Raw genomic sequence first — 24,466 nt, forward strand, 5'->3', positions numbered from 1 at the left:
AGGAAAAGTATTAGGAGAGGAGTTAGGAATCGGCCATCCTGTTTGCTTTGACAATCAGATGCACTTCAACTAGGTGAGGTAATAATCTGACGGCCGCAAAGATTAGTGACGTCTGCCGTGGTGAAAAAACTACAAATTTCCGAAAATGGACTACTAAAATCACATTTATAACACTTACCACTGATATAATCTCAAAAATCACACGGTTTGAATGTAAATCAAAGGAAAAGTGGCTACCAGGCTACGAGGAACAAAAGCGAAACTAAAAGAACGTCACATTGAGAATGGTTGCTCACACTTACCTTCCACTCAGAAATATGAGTTATGTAGAATAAAACATAATGTGGCTAAAATGTGTCGGTTTTATGTCAGTTATAATCTGATAATAGGTCTTACATATAATAAAATATGAGTTATACATTATTTAAAATTTTTCAAGACATACAGTATTATGCATTGAACTTGCATGATCTCTGTTACTTGTCAGCGCTCAGGTGTGCGTGTCCCTTTAAATGTTGTTGCCGCAAGGAATTGTGGGTCAGCATTATCTCATTTCTTTTGGTAAAGGATGCATCAGTGTTTCCTAGACTAATGGAGATAAAAAAGGAAGGATGGAGCCTCTTTTCCTGAAGAGATCTTGTATGCTCTTAATCATGGCCACCACTTAAACACTTCCGTGGGTGAAGGAACAGTGAATAAAAGGAACAAAATGACAAGTGCTTCTTAATAATAGTTCACTGCTGGCTGAAACAAAACTTTTAATTTGAAATGGCAGTCTTTCAATGTTCATAGAAAGGGTGACTGGATGTTTTAACAGATACAGTTTTCAAATTTCAAATTTATTTCTTGGAGGATATGCCCTTTGAGATGAAACATCTCGTTTTCGAGGGGGTCCTCAACTTACATAAAATGACAGATACAGCAGAGCAGACAATACAAAAATTCAATATTTCAAAAATAATAAATACAACAAAATATAGATAAACACACACACACATACACACCCACACACACACAGTATACATTTAACAGTTGCTCAAAACAGTAAATATTTTATACAAAAATAAATAAGTAATAATAGTGATAACATTAATAGTAGCTATCTAATGATAGTAAAAACTTTCATTAGATTAAATGAATAAAAAAGGTTTCCGTTACATAGCCTATAATCAAAAACACTGACAGATATTCTGGAGATGGAGGACAAGAGCATTTTTAAACAGAGACAGAGAGGTTAGAGAGCGGATCGATAATGGGAGAATGTTCCAGTCAAATAGAGCTTTATATTTGAATGAAAATTTACCGACTACTTTTTTGACTCTAGGGACTACAAGATATGGTTGATCAGCATGACGAAAACTGTATGACGATCTGAAAGGAATTATATATTGTTTGAAATAATCAGGAAAACTTAAATGAATACATTTAAATATAAATAATAGCCAGTGAAGCTGTCGTCTAGATGCCAGAGAGAGCCATGACAAGTGTTCATACATTTGGCAGTGGTGAGTTCTGAAGGGACAGCGGAGGATAAATCTACACAGACTATTGTAAGTGACATTAAGTGGTTGGAAAATCGTGGCAGTGGTGTTTTGATAAATAATATCACTGAAATCAATAATGGGAAGAATCAATTGTAAAATTATCCTTTTTCTAACTGAGTAACTAAAACAATTAACTGATTGATAAAGCAATTTTAAGCGATAAGAAATTTTGTTTGTAATAGTTTGTATATGAGTTTTAAATGACAGTGAGGAGTCTAGCCATAGACCAAGATATTTAAACTGATCAACAACTGGGACTGGTGACAAATCAGAAAAAGTAAGTTTAATCTCATTGGCTGAGACTGGGCGAACCCGCTTCTGGAACAACATAAAATTTGATTTCGAGTTATTGAGTAATAGTTTATTAGATTGTAGCCAGGATTGAACTGCATTGAAGTCATGCTGAATAGAGTTTTGCCTTTAGAAGAGTGAAAAACGGCCAAAACTACATAAAGTATTCTCCAGAAGTGGTTGTTTTCTAAAAGTGAGTAGATAGAAACTGTGATGAATAAATCCAATTCTGACTAGAAAAAGATGAACCCAAACTGCAGCTGATCTTTAAAAGCAAGAAAATAACACCCCTAATGGATCCATCATGATTGTTTCAAAGAGCGTCTAAGCCAAAGAGTAAGGTAGCTAGAAACATGACGAAGGCTCACTAGGGATGACTCACAGCCTGACTGAGTGGGACCACTGTGATGGGAGTTGTGCACTAAAATAAGCCTCTCTATCTATGACGCCACCATTTTCTTTTTTGCTTCACTGAATTTCTGTATTAAGTCAAGTGATCACTGATTAATCAGAACTAACGGAAATGCACTATCATCTCTTAATCGGTCATCTACACCCACACAGCACCAACACTCATACAAAACCACCTCTGGAGGTAATCAGAGCAATCTGAGTAAACACACGCTTATGTAGAACGTATAACTCAGCCTAGGCTCAATTGTAACTATAAATACACCCTGAGTTTGTCAGGTGAAAAGAAGATCAGTTTTCTGTGAGTGTCATCTGCCGTCCAAACCGTCCTCCATTACCACAAAACTACTTCAAATATCTGTTCAAAATCTTTTTATTCACAGTTTTTCTAGAAACATACATACATAAGCATACTGTCCAGCCAAAGTGTTCCCAAAAGAAAGAAAATAGAGACTGTTCTCCCAGGACAGCAACCAACAACAAGTACAAGAACATAAGCATGAACGATGTATCCAAAAAACTATTTCTCAACAATCACATATACCTAAACACTTAGGTAAATATGTGTACAATTTAAAACAATACATAAGTCCTCACACACACACACACACACACACACACAAAAAAAGGGGTCCATCTAGTTCGCTATCTGGGTGAATCACAAGTTTATATAAATATTCAATAAAGGGTCGCCAGGTCTTGTTGAAAACACTGCCAGTACCAGAAAGCGAAAATCTCATCTTCTCCAGTTTAATGTGGGTCAGAACTTCACAAAGCCAACTATTATGCGCCGCGGGGGAAGCATGTTTCCACTTCAGTAAAATAAGACGTCTCGCTAGTAGTGTCGTAAGTCCAGCACTCGATGTTTAGCCGCTGGCAAACCCGATGTAGAGAGAGGAGGGCATCAAAAGAGAACCGTGCATGGGTCCGGGTCAAGGTCCACGCCAAGCACCACCGACAGCGCATGGAAGACGTGGCGCCAAAAACCGACAAGACTAGGACATATGCATGTGACTAGCAGGGAATTGATGGCACCTATTACAACCGTCATTGACGGTAGGGTAAATCTAGGAAAGCCTAGCATTAGTGTAGTGCACTCTAAAGAGAACCTTGCACTGCAGTAGACCATGTCTGGCACAGATCAAAGAGGAATAAACAAGCTTAAGGAAGTGTTCCCATTGACCGTCTAATGTGGACACCCCAATCTCCTCCTACCATCTGTTTTAGACTATCGAGATGCTGGGGATTAAATGATAACATAGAGCTATAAATAACAGATATAGAGCACTTCTGAGCATCAACCAAGGAACTAGGGGGTGAGTTGGGGTAATTAGAGTAGGTAGCTTAAACAAAGTGCCTAATTTGTAGGAAACGGTAAAAATGTAAATGAGGTAGGTCAAACCTATTTTCAAGTCCATTAAAATCTGTAAAATGTGTAGATCCTTAATGAATACCAGGCCCTTGCAACGCTAGCTAACAAAAGTGGGGTCAGAATTAGATGGCAGAAACAAATGATTTTTGACAATTGGAGCAATGGTTCAGTTTGACCAAATTTTTAAGAAATTTAACCCAAATTTTTAACGTGTTGACGACAACAAGGTTCTGAGAAACACTGTGTACCTTGAGAGGAAGACGTGCAGTTAGGAGAGAGTGCAATGAAAGCTTTGAAGATCCAAGTTTCCATTTTTGAGGGAAATGTTTGGTTAGAAACTTGAGTTAAGACTTAATAAGATGTTGGATTTTTTCTTAACATTGAATACAGTTTAATGCCACTCATGTGTCAGGATGAAATATTTTCACTGGAGTGGTTTCACTTTTATTGGAAATCACAAATCGCAGCCTTAAGTTTTGGAGTTCATGAGACAAGAATCCAAATCACTTTTATGCTCTTGGGATAAAGAGTATGCACACACAATATATCATTTCATTAAACCTAGAAAAATATGCTATGAAGTCTAAACAACAGCAGCAGTAATCAGGGTTCGGGATGCGTCAGTGCTTTCTGTGAAAGAACATTTCACACTAAAGTGCACAAATGCTTAATGTCAAGTTGATTACATCATTCAAACTATAAAAGACACTTAAACTTATCAGGCTTTTTTTTTTTTTCTGCAAGGAAAAACAGGCAACAAGTGGTCCACATTGTGTCCACTCTGCTTAGTCCCACTACCAGTATCCCTAACATCTTCCTGTTTTTACTTGTATCATTTTTAAGACCAGTTTTAAATACTTATTATTGTAATCAATAGGGATAGAATGATAGACTAAGTTCACGATACAATAAGTTACAAGATGTTGGGCTCAAAGGATAGGTACAACACATATTTTTGAAAATGACTTACCTGTAATCAAAAGATTTAATCGCAAGACATGGTCACAGAAATAGTCACTGAAGTATGTGGAAAGTTTAGATTCTCCATCATTCCTCCTCGTGATGAAATAAGCTACACTGCATGTTTATAAGTCTCTCGAGATCAGTTTCTTTCCCAGATCACTATTAATATTTTCAGTTTTCCTCATTTTTGCTTTTGCATGTTGCTTTTTCTCAGCTTTGAAATAAAATCTAATTTTGATCTTTTTTAAACTGTTGCAGCTTCACTCTATAGATCATTGCCAAATTGTAAAAAAGAGAAGAACAATTTAGATAGAATACATATAGTAAATTTCCCTTCAGTTTTACCCCTAGAGTTACTGAAGCTCTACAACAATTTGATATTTATAAACGATTTTTGCTGCATAGGAACATTTGTGACTTCTGCTAAAGACTTCCACATCCGTCGGCCGACATATACAACACCCCGACAGACATTTATCGTTATTTGGGGATTTGTCAATTCAGAAGCCACCATATGTAGCGCTGAGATATTTACTTGTTTTTATTAAACCTTTATTCAACCAGATAAGTCATTAAGAACAAGTTCTCATTTGCAATGACAACCTGGAAGCTAGAGTTCAGGGAGTTGCTCAATGTCCCAGTGATGGCCTACAGTGGATTCCAACCAGCTTGGTTCCTTAACCATTAGGCCACCTCTACTCATTTTCAGGCCCCTGCACACGATCATGGGTTTGTTCACCAAACAAAAGTGGTTTTTTTTCAGTTTCCAGTTACCTAAATAGGGGCTCTGATTTTCCGTGAATGCCAAAAAAAAAAAACATAACATGGGTAGTAGGGTGTTTCACAAAAATAATTTTCACCACTTTTTGCCAGATCTCTTTTTGCCTTGTTCCAACTGACATTGTAAGAATATGTACCAAAAATCGAGTCAATTGCTGCACATTTAGGGGTGGAACACTTTTTGACAATGTTGAAGTTTTTTTTTGTATTTTCAGGAATAGTGTTTGAACTGGAGAGACTATTCACCATACTTATCCTTACATCGTTCAAGTTTCTGATATCTGTGAAAGATTTGCATTCTTAGATTGAGCAATAAAAAGTGTGTCACCCTTTACTGATGGTATATTGGCTCCATTTCAGTATAGATGTTCAAAACATCAATAGGAACAAGGCAAAATTTGGAAAACTTTTACTTATACTATAATGTTGGGAACCACTCTAAAGGGTAGGTTGGTATATATATATCAATTTTCCTTGATACAATATCCACTCCACACTCACAACCTCCTTCCGCCGCCAGGGCTAAATTTCCGTCTGTAATATCAATGAGTACAAGTGCATATTTCAGCATTGGACCAAATACCAAAGCCAATATTAATATTGTTGTCCCTTGGTTTTTCCTCGGTGCTGGTTTTTGCACAGTGAAAATAAAGCCAACAGAGTCCATTTCAACTTATGTCAAATAAAACTCAACAGCTCCTTTCAGAAATGATGAAAATATAAATCATGAGATGAATATTAAAATGGAAAAAGGAGGAATATCATATTGTATTTATCGTTTTTTTTCAGGGCACAATCAGAGATACAGCGATGGATTTTCAGCAGTAACTTTTGGTGAGGGTAAACAAGAATGGGGCTAACTTTTAAATAAATAATTCTGCAGGTATTTAAAACATGAATAAAAATAATTATAGTTTTATCCAAAGTTGGAGGTAGGGAACAATGAAGCACATTCTGCCAAACAATCTTCCCTCGCCTGCTTTGAAAACTGCGTCGTGCATCGTTTTTGTGGCTTTTCTGTGTGAACTCTAAATGACTGTTTGTTGGATTCTGTCCTTAAAGTGATTGACGCTCTTTTTCTGGCACTGAATGAGGTCCACAGTAGCAGCGCCCTGGGACACACACTGGCTCACTGCTTTGTTTTTGTACTTCTGTCCGCAGATTAAACTTTGTTTTTTATGATGCCGTAATTTACAATCAACAGCTGATTTTCCAAAAAGGACTTTCAGAAAATATTTGAAGTAGACCTTAAGAGAATCAGATGATTTAAAGAGTCTGGTTTCATTAATATCTGATGAATTATAGCTTTTAATGGACTAGACTCTTTCCAGCAGTTTTATTTAAGATACATTTAGATTTATCTTTCTGGAGCTCAATGGTAGAATCTTAAGTTAGAAAAACATAGTAATAAAAAGATAAACATTTAAAAAAATAAAAAATAAACACTTAAAGAAAAACAATGTACATTTAAAAAGCAAAAAGCAAATAAATAAATATTATTATTTTTATTTATTAAAAACCTTTGATAGAAATCATCTGGAGAGATGAATATCATATGGTTTTGCGTGTGAGCATTTGATGACAAATCACTCTTACAGCCTTGCATATCGGGCGATACCGATACCGACATTGATCATGAATCATACTGTACATACTTCTTTTTTCTTTATTTAAAAAATAATAATTACTTATTTTGTAGTGTGGAATATTAGAAATGTCTTGATCAAGTGATGTCACTCAAACAGAGAACAATAGTCAGCAACAGTAGGGATGAGAAAAACTGACACATTTATTATTAACCTATTGGTTACATACATTTTAACATTCAACACAATATCTACAGTATTCTACAATTGAATGAAAAAAAAAAAAAAATGAATTGGGGGGAAAAAAAAAAAATCGAAGAATCCGGAAATTTTAATCTGCTATCCGATATTCGTTTTCAGGCTAATATTGGACCGATATCCGATATTGATATTGGATTGGGACACCCCTAGTATTTGGTCATCAGATTTGCACACTTGCTCCTTTTCCTTCCTCTAACACATGAACTGAGAGGACTGCATGTTCCCTTGCTTCCTACTGGATTCCAATAGCAGGTGCCAAGATAAAGAGATCATTATTAATAATCACTTCATTATTCATAGCCAAGAGAGAGAGAGAGAGAGAGAGAGAGAGAGAACACAGAGAGGGAGAGTGGGCCGAAACAAGGCCAAAAACAACAACAGTGGATAACTTAGTGGATTTCTCATTATGACTGGTTGTTTTGACTTTCCACACAGACACTTGGTTTACTGTTGATACAAAAACAGTTTGATATTTCTTAAATTGCTGTGAGACTCATGGATTTCCAACTTTAAGTCAAGGACAATTCATTTATCTTTGAGCAAGTTTTTTTTTTAAACAGTGAAAGGCTGTTGCTTTTAGTAAAACAACAATATCTGAAGGCTTTTATGATTCTATTGTGAACAGTGAGAGTAGAACAGATAGCCTCTAACCTATGGGGAATGGGAATCACAGGCTACCTCACGTATCGATCCACAATACTGATAATATAAATTGCAAGAAAATCACCTAATATGGTGCAATATCTGTCTCAAAGTTTAAGTAAGAACTGCCACACTGTCAAAGGGAAAAATTTCACAATTTTTATTGACTGTGATTTAGTGTCAGTGTCACAGAACAATGAACAAAAGGGGAATAAAGTCAAAGTGTAGCGGATTTTTAAAGTCAGACAAACCAGTAGGGGTGGGACGATACAATGAGTTCATGACTCGAGAGACGATAATGGGCTCACAATGATAGCTTTAGAAGTGAGAAAAAGACAAGAAAAAATGCAGTTTGATAAAAAAGTTTTATTTGACTAACTTTGGACATACTTACTCTGGGTATGACTTTTTCTACTCAATAGGAATATTATAAATAGAAATAAATGTGTACTTTATTTGACACCACTCCTCTCACTCCTCTCCTCAATTATTTATTAGTTTTTTTCCATAATTTATACAATAGGTACAGGAAACAGTTGTCAGTTCTTTACATACTGCATGTGATCGGTCACATTGAGTAGCCACTGTTCCTGTACAAATCATCCCATCCCTACCCACACCCTCCCATGCATCCCCACAGAATGCAGCCAAGGCTTAAGAGCACTAAGAAGTAAGAGGAAAAAAGAAAACAAATAAAGTCAATAAAAATAAATAACTAAACTAATAATAAAGAAAGAAAAAGAGGAGAAAAACTTTTCCCAAAAAAAAAAAAATCACAATAAATAAATGATATAGCATTGCTACACACACACACACACACACACACACACGCCCACCCACCCTCCCCATGGTCCAGGTGTCTCTTGACTCTCATATTTTCCAAAATTTTCAAATACATTAGAAAACAAAAATTCCACATCTATCCTCCATCATGACTATATCCACAGAGATCGTATGAAAAATGTATATATATATATATATATCATCAAAATATATAGGTGAAGTAACCATATGAATATAATATTGATAAAATAAGTGCAGAACATAGAGAAGATGACTTTTACAACATGTTAGTAACTTTGACCAACAGTTGATGTTAGATGTTTTGGCACTGTGAAAACGAGCTATGGAAAGCTCCAACTGGGCAATAGCCCTGTAACCGAGAAGCCATTCCCTCACCAACAGTGTATGTGGTGGTTTCCCACGACAAACTATCATTCTTTTAGCAGCTGTCAGACCAGCCAATAACATTCGCTTGTTTTTTGCAGATAATTTCAAAGCTGATGTTTCATTTAGTAAAAGCAGACACTATGAGTGAGGAGAGGCCACTCCTATTACATTTGTTAGAGTACTTAATACGCTGTTCCAAAATCTATTAACTTCCGGGCACTGCCAAACCATGTGGTACAAAGTACCAATAGTATTGTCTAAACAAAGGTCGCAATATGGACTGTTTTGGACTTTTATTTGTTGTAACCTTCGAGGAGTTAGATATGATCTGTGAATAAATGTATAATGTATCATTTGGTGATCGTGATGTCTGGAGGACATGGATATATTGCACCATATATATATTGCAATATCTTGTCACACAATATCTCATTTGAGCATCGCCATCGCAATGTACGTGTGCGCAATACGGGGATGTTTTTGCGCAAACACTGCAAACATTTGTCCAGTGAAATCAGCTGTCAGGAGACAGAACTGTGTACAGACCATCTGTGGTGGGATGAACTGAAGTGAACTGGCACAGCCACTGGACATCTCTGTGAAACGAATGTTTTAAAAAAAAGCTTTGGAAGTTGTGGGAAGAGTGACGCACTCAGTTTTCCTAACACAGGACGGATGCAGAGATCAGTGCAGGTTAAATGTCCCACAATATGGCAGCAATGTAGAATTACATAAAGTGCATATGGTGAACATTCCTGTATTTTTTCATATAATATACTGTATATTGCAGGGCTAAACAAAACCACTGCAATGTCAGTTTTAAAGCAATATGTTTGTATCATTACTGTTGCGTCCTGAAAAGACTGGGTGCCAAATCACAGTATTTACATAACCTGATGATATTGTGTTAATTAACCAACTTTAAAGCAAATGTACACGATTTCTTGCATTTCTGCAAAGGCAAATGCCTGTTTTGGGTCCAGATTCACATATTGAGAACATATAATTTATAAACGCACTTGTTTTTAAATCAAATCAGCTTGTTTAATAAGGTGTGATGTCACTATTTAAACAATGAATAAATCAGTACTGTAGTACTACGTAAACTAAGTAAAAGTACATGGATTATAACCTTGTTGAGGAATGACAATGCATCAAACAACAAATGTCTACATTTGTTCAATGTTTATTGCCTATAGTAAAAACTCAAAATAGCTATAAAGTGTAAAAGTTCATTAATTTACAACAAATATTCTTGTTTTCCTGTTACTCCTTGTTTGCACTAAAAGGCTTTGTGTCAACAAGAGCTATTCATTGTTGGAAGGATCCCCAGAGCTACATGTAGCGTCAGACAGACAATAATGCTGACGATCCTCCTGTTTCTGTTGTCATGGGGATCAGGCTTCAAAAATGAATTAAAATTCCACATGAAATCAAATGTTCAGTTTGTTGTTTTTACTCTAATTTATATTGTGAAGCACTTTGTACAGCTTTCTAAGCACAAAATATGCGAAATAAATAAAGTTTGGATTGCCTAAACTATCGGCTGAAAAATCTTGTAACCATTCCCTCATCAAATATAATTTTTAAGATTATTGCATTATATTCTCTGGGGATTAGTGTGACTCTCAGTGTGGATTGATACTAAAGTTACTTTAAACACATCAAATTCTGCGTGAGAAAACAAAGAATAAAATAAAAAGTCTTGCTTTGAAACCTTACATTAGGAGGTCACTACATTAGCTCCAGTCTTTCCGTTGACGCTACCATTGCTATTGTCATGCTTAAGCAGACCTCTTTCAACCAAGCTGTACTCAGACTGTACAATTCCACTCACACTTACTATACTTAAAATAATACAAACTTTAGGGAAAAAACATGCTTGGGTGCGGCACGATTGCCTAATGAGGATAGACCCCTAGTTAAGATAGGCAACTGCTAACTTAGCACAGTAACAGGCTTCAGTCAAAATCATCCGCAGCAAATACGAAATATATACAGATATGAAATCTTATTTTCTCACTTGCTTCAAAATCTTTTTGCGCACAAAATTACATTACCAAAATAGCAGAGAATTGCCAACACTGATCTTAGCAAAGAGCTGGTTGTAGAATCATGTGCAAATGTCCCAAATTTCCAAAGTCAAAGACATGATCATGGAAATGGTCGTACACCTACTAATATTTAGAGTTGGTGTGTGTGGAGTGTGTTCTAGTAATTCTGTTTTCATGCTGCTTGGACAATCCAATCCTTCAAATAAAATAAATTCAGTCTGATTAACAAAGATGTTTCATTGCATTTCATTCAAGTGCTTTATAATGGTGACATTTATATCGGATGGGTCCGCCTTCATCGTCTTCCCCCCTCCCCTCTGTGCTCCGTCCTTCACTCATGTGCATAAGCAGGGGCTGCTGCTGCGCATCTAAGCTCATCGCTTGTATTGTGTAGGCACTTTGTTGTCTCATGTTTCATTCAGCAGTAAGTAAACACTAAACTTTATCATTATATATGTTATAAAACGTGACTAAAAACTTTGTTTTAAGTCCGTCACCGGTGATGCGCTTTGAGTGTGGGCTCGTTCACGCGAGGTGTTGAGTATGAGCAGGGAGACAGGGAGACGTGATTGGTTTAAAAAAAAAAAAACGGTTCGTTTTTTTTTCCATTGGTCGAAATTTTTACAAGTTTACAGTTGACAGATTTTCTTCATTCCTTTTTTCAGAGCACATACGATCTTAATTCCTATCAGGACATTAAGAAAATTTCAACCAAAAACTTAAAAAGTGTATCTGGAGAAAATCCCCGACCCTAGCATTAAATAGTAATAAAATATATAAATTTATGATATGAGTGAACACCAAATAACTAATTGTCATTAAACAGTCTAAAACCTCATTTTTAGAGTGTAAATCATAGCAGGTCAATGCTAAAATTAGCTCTTGGATGCCATCAGTTATCAGATGGTGAACATGTCCAGTTTAATTTTTCAGGTTCAGTAATAAGCCCTGACACTGCACATCTACTTAATTAACCATGGCCTTAAACATCTAATGAGAACACTGAGTTGGCAGCTGAGCCAGTCGACAGCTGACAGGTCCAACTCGGATAAACCTAATAATAGGAGTAGGTGATGGACAGCCTGAACAGACCTGTCTTTGTTCAAGCGAGTGAAAGTCCAGACTTGGACGTCAGACTCCACGAGCCTGCAGCAGCTGTCATGTTTTACAGCCCGTTGGCTTTCACCTCAAAGCTACAAACCCCTCAGCTTTCTTTCTTTTTTCACTGCAGCACTTGACCCGAATACTTTTTTTTACAATTTCATGGGCTCCTTCAACATGCAACAGCTCCCAAAGCACGTTTTTGAACATCTGATTGCTCCAGAGAAGCAATCCGTCCTTGATCTGCGTCTGACGTGAAACACGTGTGTTATTGTGAGTGGGGGTGGCACTGGGGCCAAGGCTTACAATGGAATGCAAAGAACAGATGATGACTCAACAAAATCCTCTGTGACAGTGAAGGCATTAAAAACCAACCAAAATCTACCACTTTCTATAACGAGTGACAATAGTGAAGTGAGCGCATAAAGGCAAAGAATGAAGGATGGATTCACTCATACATTTTTCACTTTACCTGACTTGCCCACCCCCGCTCTGCCAAAGACGGCCAACTTCACCTCGGGGCTTTTGGCCATGATTGTAGCTGGGATTGAGCCAATCAGTGAGCTTTAATGTCAGCCATCCATCCTCCGGTCTGGGCAGAGTGAAGCAGCGTCTGAGGACAACAACAGAAGATTTTTCGATGCCACAGTAAACATAAAGAAATATCACTGACTTTTTCCTGCAGCAAGATGTCATCGAGCCATAAATCAACAAAAAGTTCATCCAGTAAAAATTCAAATGTAACCAAAGAAAGACTGAGACCAAAGCAGATGTTGAGCACATTTCCACTGTGAACATTGGACATGTGAAGAGTGCACTGAAAACATTGTGGATTTTATGGGCCAGTGGTATGTACAATTGTCAAGCAAGGATTGGACCTAAACCACATATATATATAAACCAATATTTGCGACGTATGCCGGAAACCTTAGATCACGTGTCAACTCAAGGCCCGGGGGCCAAATCCATACCTTTAGAGCATACAATTCAGCCCATAGCATAAAGCAAAAAACCATGAATGATTGTGTAACTTACCAACTATTTCAGTTGTAGATACTGTATCTCCAAAATAATTCACAAATTTCAGGAAACTCTACAATATTAGCAGGGCTCACATTTCCCCCATGCTTCTATCACATGATGGCAGTCATTCTTTATCTCAAATAGCTAAAATAACGAAAAAAAAATCATGCAATTTTCTTCAAATTATTCAACAATATTTTTCTAAAACAAAGCACTGTAACTACTAAATACTCCAGGTTTTGTTAGAGAAACTTTTGTTAGATATCCAAATTCCTATCACCAAGATGTGGTCACAGTGGTGATGTGCTGGACAAGTATTACTGATTCCTACCCCAGGAGACGGTCCTGCTTTAATCCATGTGAATGTGGTGAGAGGTTTTTTACAAATCCTTCAGCACAGCTGTGTAATAATCACACATTCATTAGAGGGTCAATGTGCTGCAAGGCTACTCAATATTCAATGTTTAAGACTGCAGACCTGCAGCATGCTGATTGACATCTGAGGCTTTTTATAAATATTTGGTGAAAAATTTACAACACAGAAGAAAAATAAAACAGCTTTCAAACATTAATAAATCATATTCCCTAAGAAAGAACACACTTCCTGTTGACAGATGCTGTGGTATACAGTTGTAACTTATCAAAAGCCTTTTTTTCTTAGTAACTGTTTAGATGAGAAGACATGCCTTTGTGTAACTAATGTGACCAAACCATCTCTCACACATCCAACCAACCCAAAGCCAACAGATTAAAAATGCAGATGCAGAGATGACCTGGTACTTTGCCAAAACCTTTTTCCCGTCATTTTAATACTCTCCTCCGTGGTTTCTCTCTCACACACGCACGTGCATCAGCCGCGCGCATGCACATACTCCGTCACAGGTTGTTGAAATGTGTGTGTCTCACACCCAATGCATGAGACTTGAGAGAGAGAGGAAAAATGGACCCAGAAGTTCCACGAAAAATAAACGTTTTGCAACACCAAATAAGTCAAAAATAATGGATGCAGACCAGGCGGCCATGTGGTCTTCTTCTACTGATTATTAGAGGTTGTAAATTAACAAAGTAGTGCGCTAGCGCCCCCTCACACTGAGGTCAAAAGCTGAATAGGTTTCACTTCTGGGTAAACATCAATGTGTCACACACTCGGGCTATGTGGAAGCTGTTAAAAAAGTTTCAGGTCGAACAGACAGAGAAATTTGCTCCACAAACACACACACACACACATGCAGAACTTCTTTGCCTTTATGGAGAGATGCTCCTTTATCCTGATATATCATGGACTGCATTTTCTTATTAGAGAGGAAATTATGTGCACTCATCTGTTGAGTTTTCTAAATATAGCAGTGAGTGAAGTAGGAAGTCTCTTTTTACCCCACAGAAAACAGAGCAACTAATTAGTTGTCAATATCAGCGCCAGCACTGTGTGAGCAATCGTCTCTGTCCTTATGAACCTTGTCTGTCTGTGTTGGCTCAGCAATAGACTTGTTTCCTGACCAGGTTTGTATCCCATTTATGCCCAATTAAAGTTGGGATTGGCACTGGCACAGGATGAAGAGTGATTTACAACCTGATTGGATATAGTGCCATGGCCGAAAACTGAGTTCAAAGCCAACCACAAGGAGGGAAAACTCAATTTGGCAACTTTAGCAATGAACTATCCAAGATGTTGGACAAATGAAAAGCTACCTAATAAAACAGTGCAGAGCGAATGAGTGGTTACACAGACACAAAGCCTTTTTTAATTGACTTCATCACATGTTTGATGTGACAGCCTTTCTACTTTATAGAGCAGACATTGTTCAAAAGTGTTATGGCCTGAGGGAAGAAGATCCCAAACCTCCACCAGAGCCAAATATCCTCTTTTCCAGATATTGTCAGTTATCTGGATCAGTGATCCTGATCATGGTACCATGATCATTCACACTTTAAACGCTTAAAATATTTTTTTATCTCCATGAATAAAAATACAGTAGGTCCAAATGTATAGGCACCCCCATTATTTCAAAGATATGAGATGAAATCCGCAATCCGAATTCGATCCGGATGAAACTCTGTTGGGTAACTGAGGAACCAACCGGACATATTTGAATTCTAAATTACTAAAGATTGGTCGATTACGAACCAAGATGAGGATTTTTTAATTTCTTCAATGATGAGAGATTGGGATTTTTTAGATTTTTCAAACTTTTCCAGAACCTGTGCAATGATCTGGATCCCCTCCAAAATGTAATGGAATCTTCAATGGCGTAAGATTCATCATTGGTTAAAAAGAAATTTTTAAATTAGTTTTGACGTAATCCTGCTAACAACAAAAACACAAATCGGCTACCAAAACAGAATTACAACAAAAACAAATATACACAAAATACATGTGTTTGTATATACATATACACACACACACACATATATATTTATGACTCAACTTTTGAGTTATTTTGTAATGTGGCCCTCAGATCAGACAATCACATTTTTTGGCCCCCACTGTCATACCTCTGTTACAGAGATGCTAGACAAGGTATTTGGTAGCAGAAAACACACCATCTGCTGTGACTACAGACTCAAACAGTCTCTAAACCACGGGGCTGTGCCGCTAACTTCCTGGACACAGAGGTAAATCAACATCCCTTGGGTTCACTGAGCAATAGAAACGTCCTTTGCTGAGAAATTGAGAGAACAGCTAAAACAGCCCTGACAGCCGACACTCTCTGCTCCAGCCAATGAAAGCTTAAACACGTGTCAGAGTGGCTGTCAGTGCCAGACACATGTTTACCAGCTTCCCACTGGTTGAAGTTAAAAAAAGGGGCAAATTTCCAGTTTCATTTATTTCTAACAGACGCAGACTGAACTTTTTCTCCTTTCTTGCAACACACGCATGCCCATATAAGGCAAGGCTGTGTGGCGCCTGAAGTTTTCCAAGTGGAGGTCAACTATCCATCTTCATTGTGTCTGCAACTCAGCAGGGATCCTCAATGCAGCCGCCGACATCCGACACCGTTTGTTTTTGTCATCAACGTGGACATTACACTGATAATATATTACTGTAGTGAAAACAGTAAGACTTTGTTCTGTTGGTGTAGTTTTAGGTAAATGGAGCTCATTGAGCTACAGTCTACTTGTTTCTGCTGTTTGTATTAAAAAACATTTGTCTTTACTTTATACATCCAAGTTTACATCCAAGTATTTTTGATAGACAGTGATTACTGCTGGAGTGGGGCTAGCCAAATTATCGATATAGTGGTATATCAGGGTTTCCTCATACACAATGCAAAAAAACACAATAATATAAATTGACGTAGCTTTAATCAAAAACTTATTTTTCACCAAAATAATAGTTTTAAGAGTTCTATTTTCTCAATTTTTTCCCCACACTAACTTCTCATTGCCTCTCTCACTCAGACAAACTCCACAAAATAAGTTCTTACTAATAATTTTGAGCACAACTAATCTATTAAATCTCCATCAGCAGCATAAGTTATGAGATGAAATAGGGCTGGGCAGTATGACCAAAACTGTATATTACGGTACTTTTCAAAATTCTAACAGTTTCACGGTATATGACGGAATTTTTTTTTCATGCCTAATCAGGTGTTCACAGTATTTTCTACTGGTTGAGAGAGAATTACTGCAGTAGATTGACTTAGGATGGTCTATTTTACTGTCATGATGAGTGAATATTGTAGAATAATTCCACACTAGTAGTAATACAAGTTTGCAACAGCAGCCCAATGGTCTTTGCCGCGCTAACTTAGCTTTAGTATTAGCTTGATTTCTAGCTTTAAATGCTGCATACTCAGTGGTGTGGTGGTTTCTTAGCGTTTTCTTTGCAGCTTCACCAGGACTTATTTCCGCGTTATAGGAATTACAAATTGCGATCCTTTGCTCTCTTTTTTTGTGTATTACTGCCGACATGCTAAGCTAACCGTGTCTCGGTGTCTGTGAGTGTTGTTCTTCTGTAGCAGAGGCATGCACACGCAGGCACATGCTCACATGCAGCTTCAGAGTCTTTCTTATCCATTTACACGTGTGATTTACACCACAACTAACACCAGAACGCTACTGTTTATCTTCCTATTTAGAAGTGCAACGTTCAAAAGGGTCCGAAACGCGGCGCAGCGTAGCATTCTGAAAGTTGTGTCATCAAATACACCGGTGTGGCGGTACATTAAAAATTTCATATCATAACAAAAATATATACCTGTGTTCGGTAGGGATGTAACGATTAATCGTAAGGCAGTTAAAAATCGATTCATATGTACCACGGTTCACATCGATGCTCTGAAAATTGAATCGCAGTACTTTTTTTAACCAGCTTTATATTAATCCTTCCAAAAGCGGACGTGACGGGCGGAATCTGCTACTATTTTCTTTCTGGCCGCCATTTACTGTTAAACATGCTCATAAATGATTCTTTACTCCTTTAGCACCGAAAGAATATCTGTAATATTACGTGAATATCTGTAAAAGTCAGGTTTTTCTATTAACTCTGTCTGCTAGCATAGCTTCTCTTCTTCACTGGTGGAATAACTGCATGCCAACCGACCACTGGGTTACCAGCGCCCTCTGCTGGTCTAAACAAATATCTGACGTAAATACAGTAAAATGACTGTTTTTTTTTTAAAAGTCCAATTGTTAAGGCATAAAATACATTTTCAGTTGCACTTTTAAAAAGAAAAAGAACTATTACGCAGTTTTGAATTATTTATTATAGAACCAGAATTTAAATTAATAGGCTTCTTCATTTGTATTATTCCTTTATTCATTTCATTCAAGATTTATTTTTAGTTAAATTGCATCATTTTGAATAGTTTATCAAGGGATTCTTTTGACAATGAAAAATAAAAGGAAAATAGTATAGTATTTTCCCCAAAAAAATAAAGGAATATTTTTCAGTCATTTGTCAACAGTCCCATTTTGTAAAATAAATCGTGAGAAAATCGTATCGTGAACCCAGTATCGTGAATCAAATCGTATCGGGAGTTGAGTGAATCGTTACATCCCTAGTGTTCGGTATAAACAAGATGAAGTGTGTGTTAACCTGCTGCTGTAACCAAGACTGAATTCCATCTAGGCTCCTGCCCCAAAACAAGCCACGCTACACAACACACTCACACATGCTGTCCCTTATGGAGTGACATGTTGATATTCTGCAACAGGCTGTTAATAAAAGTGCCTATATCTTAAAATATTTACATTTTATTTATATAATCCTTCTTCTCAACCTCAGGCTGGTACATTTGCCTTCCTCAAGCTCAGATTTATACCTTTTATTTTTTACAGGTAGTCCCATTGAAACAAGTCTGATTTTCAAGAGACACCTGCTTTGGAAAAATACCGAAATATTTCAAAACATAACATTTAAAGGTTATAGAAAGACATGTTACGAGCAGCAAAAAGTCAAGTTCTGAGCAGACAGCAGTTACAAAAAATACTGAAAACAGTAACAGGTTGGCAGTGAATTATTAAAAGTTTAACAGTTGCTTGAAACGCCCCAATGAAATCAAACTTTAGATGTTGTCGGAAGTGCGTACGCTAGAAATGCTGTGAGTAATAAAGGTCTGGGATCACTACATAAATACAATTGAATTGAAAAATTTAATTATTTTTCAACCTTTACCATATTTAGTGAAATGATACATTCATTAATCTATATACGTGACTAATAAGATTCCCTGTTTGATGAATCCATCTATCCTACAGAAGGCATTAGTTGTTTGCTACTCCTGTAGCTCAGTTATTGTATTTTTGCAAAGGTCTGTGTTTCTCGTGCTGCCTGTAAAACAAATGTTTGCTTGATATCAGTTAAATAAATCAACCCTCAATCCAAAAAAAAAAAAAAAAAAAAGTACACTGGCATGTTTAAATCAATTGATTTTTTTCAAAGGGTCTCAAATCTCCTTCATTTCATTCATTCTCATTCATGTTATCTTTCTAGTTGGGCATTTTACAATAACTAATTACTTTAAATTTGCTTATAAAAGTGTCATTTATGTGATGTTCAGTGATAGAATAACCAGGGATAAGTATAGGAGGGAAATTCACATTTACAGAAACACGTTTGCCACTGTTTCCCCATTTGTGCCAATATAAAAAACTGTTTGTTTTTTTTTGCTTTTACCTTTGTGTCTATTTTTATTCAGATCAATAAATAGCAGGTGAGCAGTACTTCCCTCTGCACATGAACATCTCATGTGTGGACGCAGCTGCTGTTTCTATAGATTCAACCAGATATAGTGTAAACCGTGCTTTATGACATGTTTCTTAGTGTAACCCCCTCTATCAACTCTAATCATCATCCCTTACAGCAGACATGGGAAATCGGTGGGGGCCACATGCGGCCCTTGGACAAATTTTGTGCAGCCTCCCAGGGTAATGACTCAAAATGACAAACGAGTACCAAATAGACAAAAATACCAAAATATATACAAAACAACATAAAAAATACACAAAATGACTAAATTATGCAAAACTGCAACCAAAACACAAACACTGGCTCCAACAACAACATACACAAAATATAAAACAAAACCTACACAAAAAGTGAAATGATATGCAAAACAACAACAAGAATACACACAATGACTCCCAAAATACACAAAACAACAACAAAAAAATACCACTTTTCTTTCCTGTTTTCATGCTCAGATTGGTCATTATTCTAAATGCTGATATGAATGTTGATAATCACATCAAACAATCACATTTTTGTGGCCCGCGTTGTGATAAAAGTTGCCCATCTTTGGTTTAGAGCTTTCAGACTGAAGCTGAAAATAAAGAACAAAAACGCTATTCATAAAGCTGAGTTAGAATCTAAAGTGGAATCACTGAAAACTTGTTTGGGCAATAAATATTTTGAGAGACTTTTGTAGAATTTAGAGAAAAGTTGTTTGGATGAGTCCATATGGTGCTTTGCTGTATTTCTCACTCGTTTCCTCTTGTTTTTTCACTTCACCAGTGATCCCTCGCTCTCCCACACAACAGAAGGGAATCACCAAAGGGACGATGGAGAAACATGTTGTGCCTTGTAAACTTCAGCGTAATTCGTTGCCCATGTTTGCCATTTATGGCATCCATTCTCACATCTGCCAAATTCATACAACAAACAGCCTCAACACACACATCTAAACCAAACACATGGCAGAGGCTGTGAAGCAGGACTTACTGATGAAATCCGAGTGCAAACGCTCATACAAACACAAATAAATGGCTGTTTCAGTAGAGATCAGAGGCCACAGGGAAGGGACCAGCAGAGAGCCAGAAAACGACAATGGCAGTCTTGCAAATCCATCTTTGTTCAGAGTTCAGATGTTGGTTAAAAACACAAGATGATGGTTATCTCCTGTCAGCTGATGCAGACTGTGAGCAAGGCACGCCACGGCAAGCACAGTTTACCTTGGATAAAGTCTTGATATGACAAACATAGCCTTAGCCCAGTGCTGTCTAAACTCTACATCGCTCCTCAGTGGAGAAAATGTTAATACTGAGTGATGTGTCAGATATGCTATTTGTTTTTTGTTTTTTTTTTTTGTCAGGATTGTTGGAAAACTCGCCCACCCTACCTGATAAGTGATAGTGTTGTTGCTAGGCAACACCAACCCCATAACACAATAGCAGACATAGGAATAAAATAAATTATTCTATAATAATATGTCCTTATCTTTACAAAAATCAAAGGGAGGAATAAAATGTTTGAGGAAAACATAAAAAATAAAAAATAAATACATATATTATATATATATATATATATACATGGCTGATTGCAGGGGCCCAACTTCCTGATTCATGGGAGCAACTTCCTGTGTAATAAGATAGAACTATATTTAGGAACAACTTTGTCAAGTGTCTCACATACACCTACATAGAAACATGTGATTATTTTCTAGCCTTTCACAAATAAAAGCTTTAGAGCAGGTGCTGTCACAAGAACTGAACAGCAAAATGTAACTGATGAACAGCAGCCTACCCAACTTACAGTATGTATCTTACAGACTTTTTGTTTTAATGTAGCTTATATATGTTATATGTTTACAAGCAGAGTGATAACTGTTCGGATTCCCAAATATTGTATTAATAGCATTTTTCTAGATGTTGACAAATTGTTGAATTATAAAGTAAAATGCTTCATTGTTCAGTTCCTTTTCTGTGCCTTTGACTGGGATTTGTAAGCTTACATGTATTAATGTTCATACTTTAACATATTTTGCAAAGGAAGTGTCTATCCGTACAGTTTGCCCTATCAATATACCGACATTCTATCCGTGACTTAGCCTAAACCTAACCGTAAACCTAACCCTAAAAATGTTTGTGATATAGGGTAATAACCTAACCCTAAGGCGCTACGTACTTCGGTAAACGTACCAATAGCACCGAGGGTTCCGTACGGCAAATGTACGAATAGACACTTTCTTTGCAAAAACGTAGTTCAAGGTTTCAAGGTTTACATTGTAATCTCTACATGAGCACATGTGCCTCAAGCCCTGCAACATATCATTAATAATAACAAATAGATAATAAGGGAATGTAATACTACTTATTTTCATTAAAATGAAAATGAATTGGTCATTTTTCTCATTTTTGTACGTCATGATATCTGTCCCACTTTAGATCAAATTGTGGTTTATTGTGACCCCTGAATATAAATGAGTTTGACAACATTTTATTAGCAATGTATTAATGCTACCAACTCTATGACACTACTGCCACTGAACAGCATCTCCAAGGGAAATAAAAAAATTTGTTTTGCATTTTGTGATTTAAGGTGAAATTATGTATTTAAAATAATATTTTTAAGAACAATCTTACATAAACTAGTGAGTGCAGGATCCCATTTAGTAATGCACTTGCTCTAAATTCTGAAAATGACAAATCATACTTTTAAGTCTAACACAGGGGAATAAAATCATAATTCACCTATAGCAATAAAACTCAGCAGTAGAAATAAAAGGAAAGCCTTATAAAATATTGAATTATTATGATGAACTAAGATTTTTAAGCCCAAATTCAAATTTCTTCTGTTGCTTTCTCCACCCCCCGCTGACATCTTGTAACATGACAGGTTTCCATTTTCCCTCAGGTAGGCATGAATTCGCAAGCAAGTAAAATATTTTAAAAATATTGCTAGTAAATATTTAGCATTATTACTTACATTTTTAGCAACATGATAGTCTGACAGATGATGGAGAATAGTTAACCTTAGCCCAAAGGACATATTTTGCTTTCTACATTTAGAAACAGAAAGTCTTTGACTTCCAGGGGAGAGAAAAAAAAAAGGAAAAGCACGTTTATCCTAGAAAGCATGTGTTCTCATGGACCTCTGTGCCTAGGAGACTTGTGCTGGTCTTCGTGTTCCCAACCCTGAGAAATGCAACTGGGTGTTGGTGCTGTGGTTACACTGGATTACAGACCTCTGTGCTCCAAGCTATGGGAGGAGACCAGCAGAGCTATAGAAAGACACTGAAAGAACCACAATGTATTCACTGCAATGGTTTCTGACCTGGAGAAGCTATAGGACAAAGCCAATCAACCCAACTTCAATTATTCACTATATAGGCTACTTTGAGTCAACTTTAGGGATTGTTTTTACATATTTTACAAAATGTCAATTTAAAGATGCACTCAGCAATGAGTATTGATACACCTGGGAACCTTTGAAACTCCCTCATAGGTCTATATTAGAGCTCCTGTGTGGGGTGCTCTGCCTGACCCTGAATCCCTGTGAGATGTGAGCTGTTATGTAACAGCCTTGTCTGCTGCTGAATGCCAATGAGCCTATAGGAGACCCTCAGCTAAGTGACAAACCTGCAGGAAGCTATAGCTGATAGCTATAGTTTAGTTGTATTCTTTGATTTTTGGTGCAATTATTTTAAGTGTTTGAGAAATGATGTCCAGTTTGGGAAAATGTAATAGTGACTTACAGGAAACTTAGCTTTCTAGGATATGAGCAGGAGATTATAATGTCATCAAATGGTTTAATTTCAGATTAAACCTGAGTTAACACAGGAGGACTCACCTCAGTAGCAGCAGGAATGTGAGGTGTTGAGGTGCAGAACAGGTGAACCAGTGAAGAAATAAAGTTGTCAGCTGGTGACTGACCTTAATACAGCTGCGCACCGCTGGATGTGAAGGGAAACAGGCAGAGGTGGAAGCAGGGAAGAAAAGGCGGACAAACTGGTCCTGGTCCTGGTCCTGGTCCTGGTAGGGAGAAGAACCACCAGCAGCAGCAGATGAGAGTGAATGAACATCTAAAGCTGAAGGTCAGTGGAAATATACGGAGCGGAGCCGCTGGAGTTGTTCTGATGCAGCTGCGTGCCGCTGCACGAGCACTGACAGGAAACACTGACACCTAGCGGTGGAAAGAAAAGGGTCAGGGTGAAGCCCACGATTCTGACGGAATTCCGAGTGATTTCCGAGGGTATAAATATGTATATAAACACATATTACTGGTATATTAACCCATATAAACTAAAAATATGAAAATGGGACATTTTACAAACTGCAAATGTATAACATATTCTGGTATTTTGTGGACAGGACACATGGTTGGATATTAGATTACACAGAAATAAATAATACACTACACTTTGCTCTCCAAGACACATTGTTTGTTTTTATTCCTACTGAGTTTGTGAGTAGGTGTCCCAGAACACTGAAACAGCATAGATATACCCATATATATACACTTTAGTTATACATTAGCTGTGGAACAATGTGCCATTTCCATATTTTTCTATGTTATCTAATATCCAACCACATGTGTCCTGTTCACAAAATATCAGTAATATGTTATACATTTGCAGCATAGTAAAATGTCCATTTTCATATTTTCTGGTTATATGGGTTAATATACCAGTAACGTATTTATACCCTCAGAAATCACTCTGAAATACCTTGTAATTCCACCAGAATTCCAGGTTTTACCTGGACATGAAATAAAGGGAAACTGTTGTGTATTGACTATAGACTGTAAAAATAAATCTATGGTATTGATATAAACAGCTATGGTTTCTACTGTGTGGTAGGCACTACTTTGTGTTGCGCATGTGGTATGGGTGAGGAGTGATAAGGCACTTGTTAAGTAAAGACGCTTTTTACACACTTTACCAGAGTTTTGTCCGTTCTTTACAAAGTTTATGTAAGTGATAAACATAACAGAAACATTGGCACCAGGCGGGAAATTACCCAAATGGATCACATTTGTAAGGAAGGCCATTCTACAGTGGTCGTAAAAGCTCATAACACAACACAAAAGTTCACAACACGAAAGCAGTC

General features: G+C 37.0%; 1 protein-coding gene across 3 annotated transcripts in view; it reads right to left on the reverse strand.

Moving 5' to 3' along the window:
- The window catches only part of rerg (RAS-like, estrogen-regulated, growth inhibitor), a 53,229-nt gene extending 29,759 nt beyond the window's left edge, over nt 1-23,470 (reverse strand). The window contains exons 1-2 of one of the 3 annotated variants that reach the window (XM_028451538.1): nt 23,291-23,470; nt 12,648-12,788 (exon numbers count right to left, since the gene is read on the reverse strand). In XM_028451538.1, coding sequence (XP_028307339.1) covers nt 12,648-12,708 — 61 coding nt within the window. In that variant the 5' untranslated portion in view covers nt 12,709-12,788; nt 23,291-23,470. Of the gene's footprint in view, nt 1-12,647; nt 12,789-20,360; nt 20,550-23,207 lie in introns of those variants that run through there. The other 2 variants (XM_028451539.1, XM_028451540.1) reach the window with 2 other exon arrangements.
- Between the last annotated feature and the right edge of the window lie 996 nt (nt 23,471-24,466).

The sequence above is a fragment of the Gouania willdenowi genome, chromosome 6 (genome assembly GCF_900634775.1).
Source record: "Gouania willdenowi chromosome 6, fGouWil2.1, whole genome shotgun sequence".
Taxonomy (NCBI): domain Eukaryota; kingdom Metazoa; phylum Chordata; class Actinopteri; order Blenniiformes; family Gobiesocidae; genus Gouania; species Gouania willdenowi.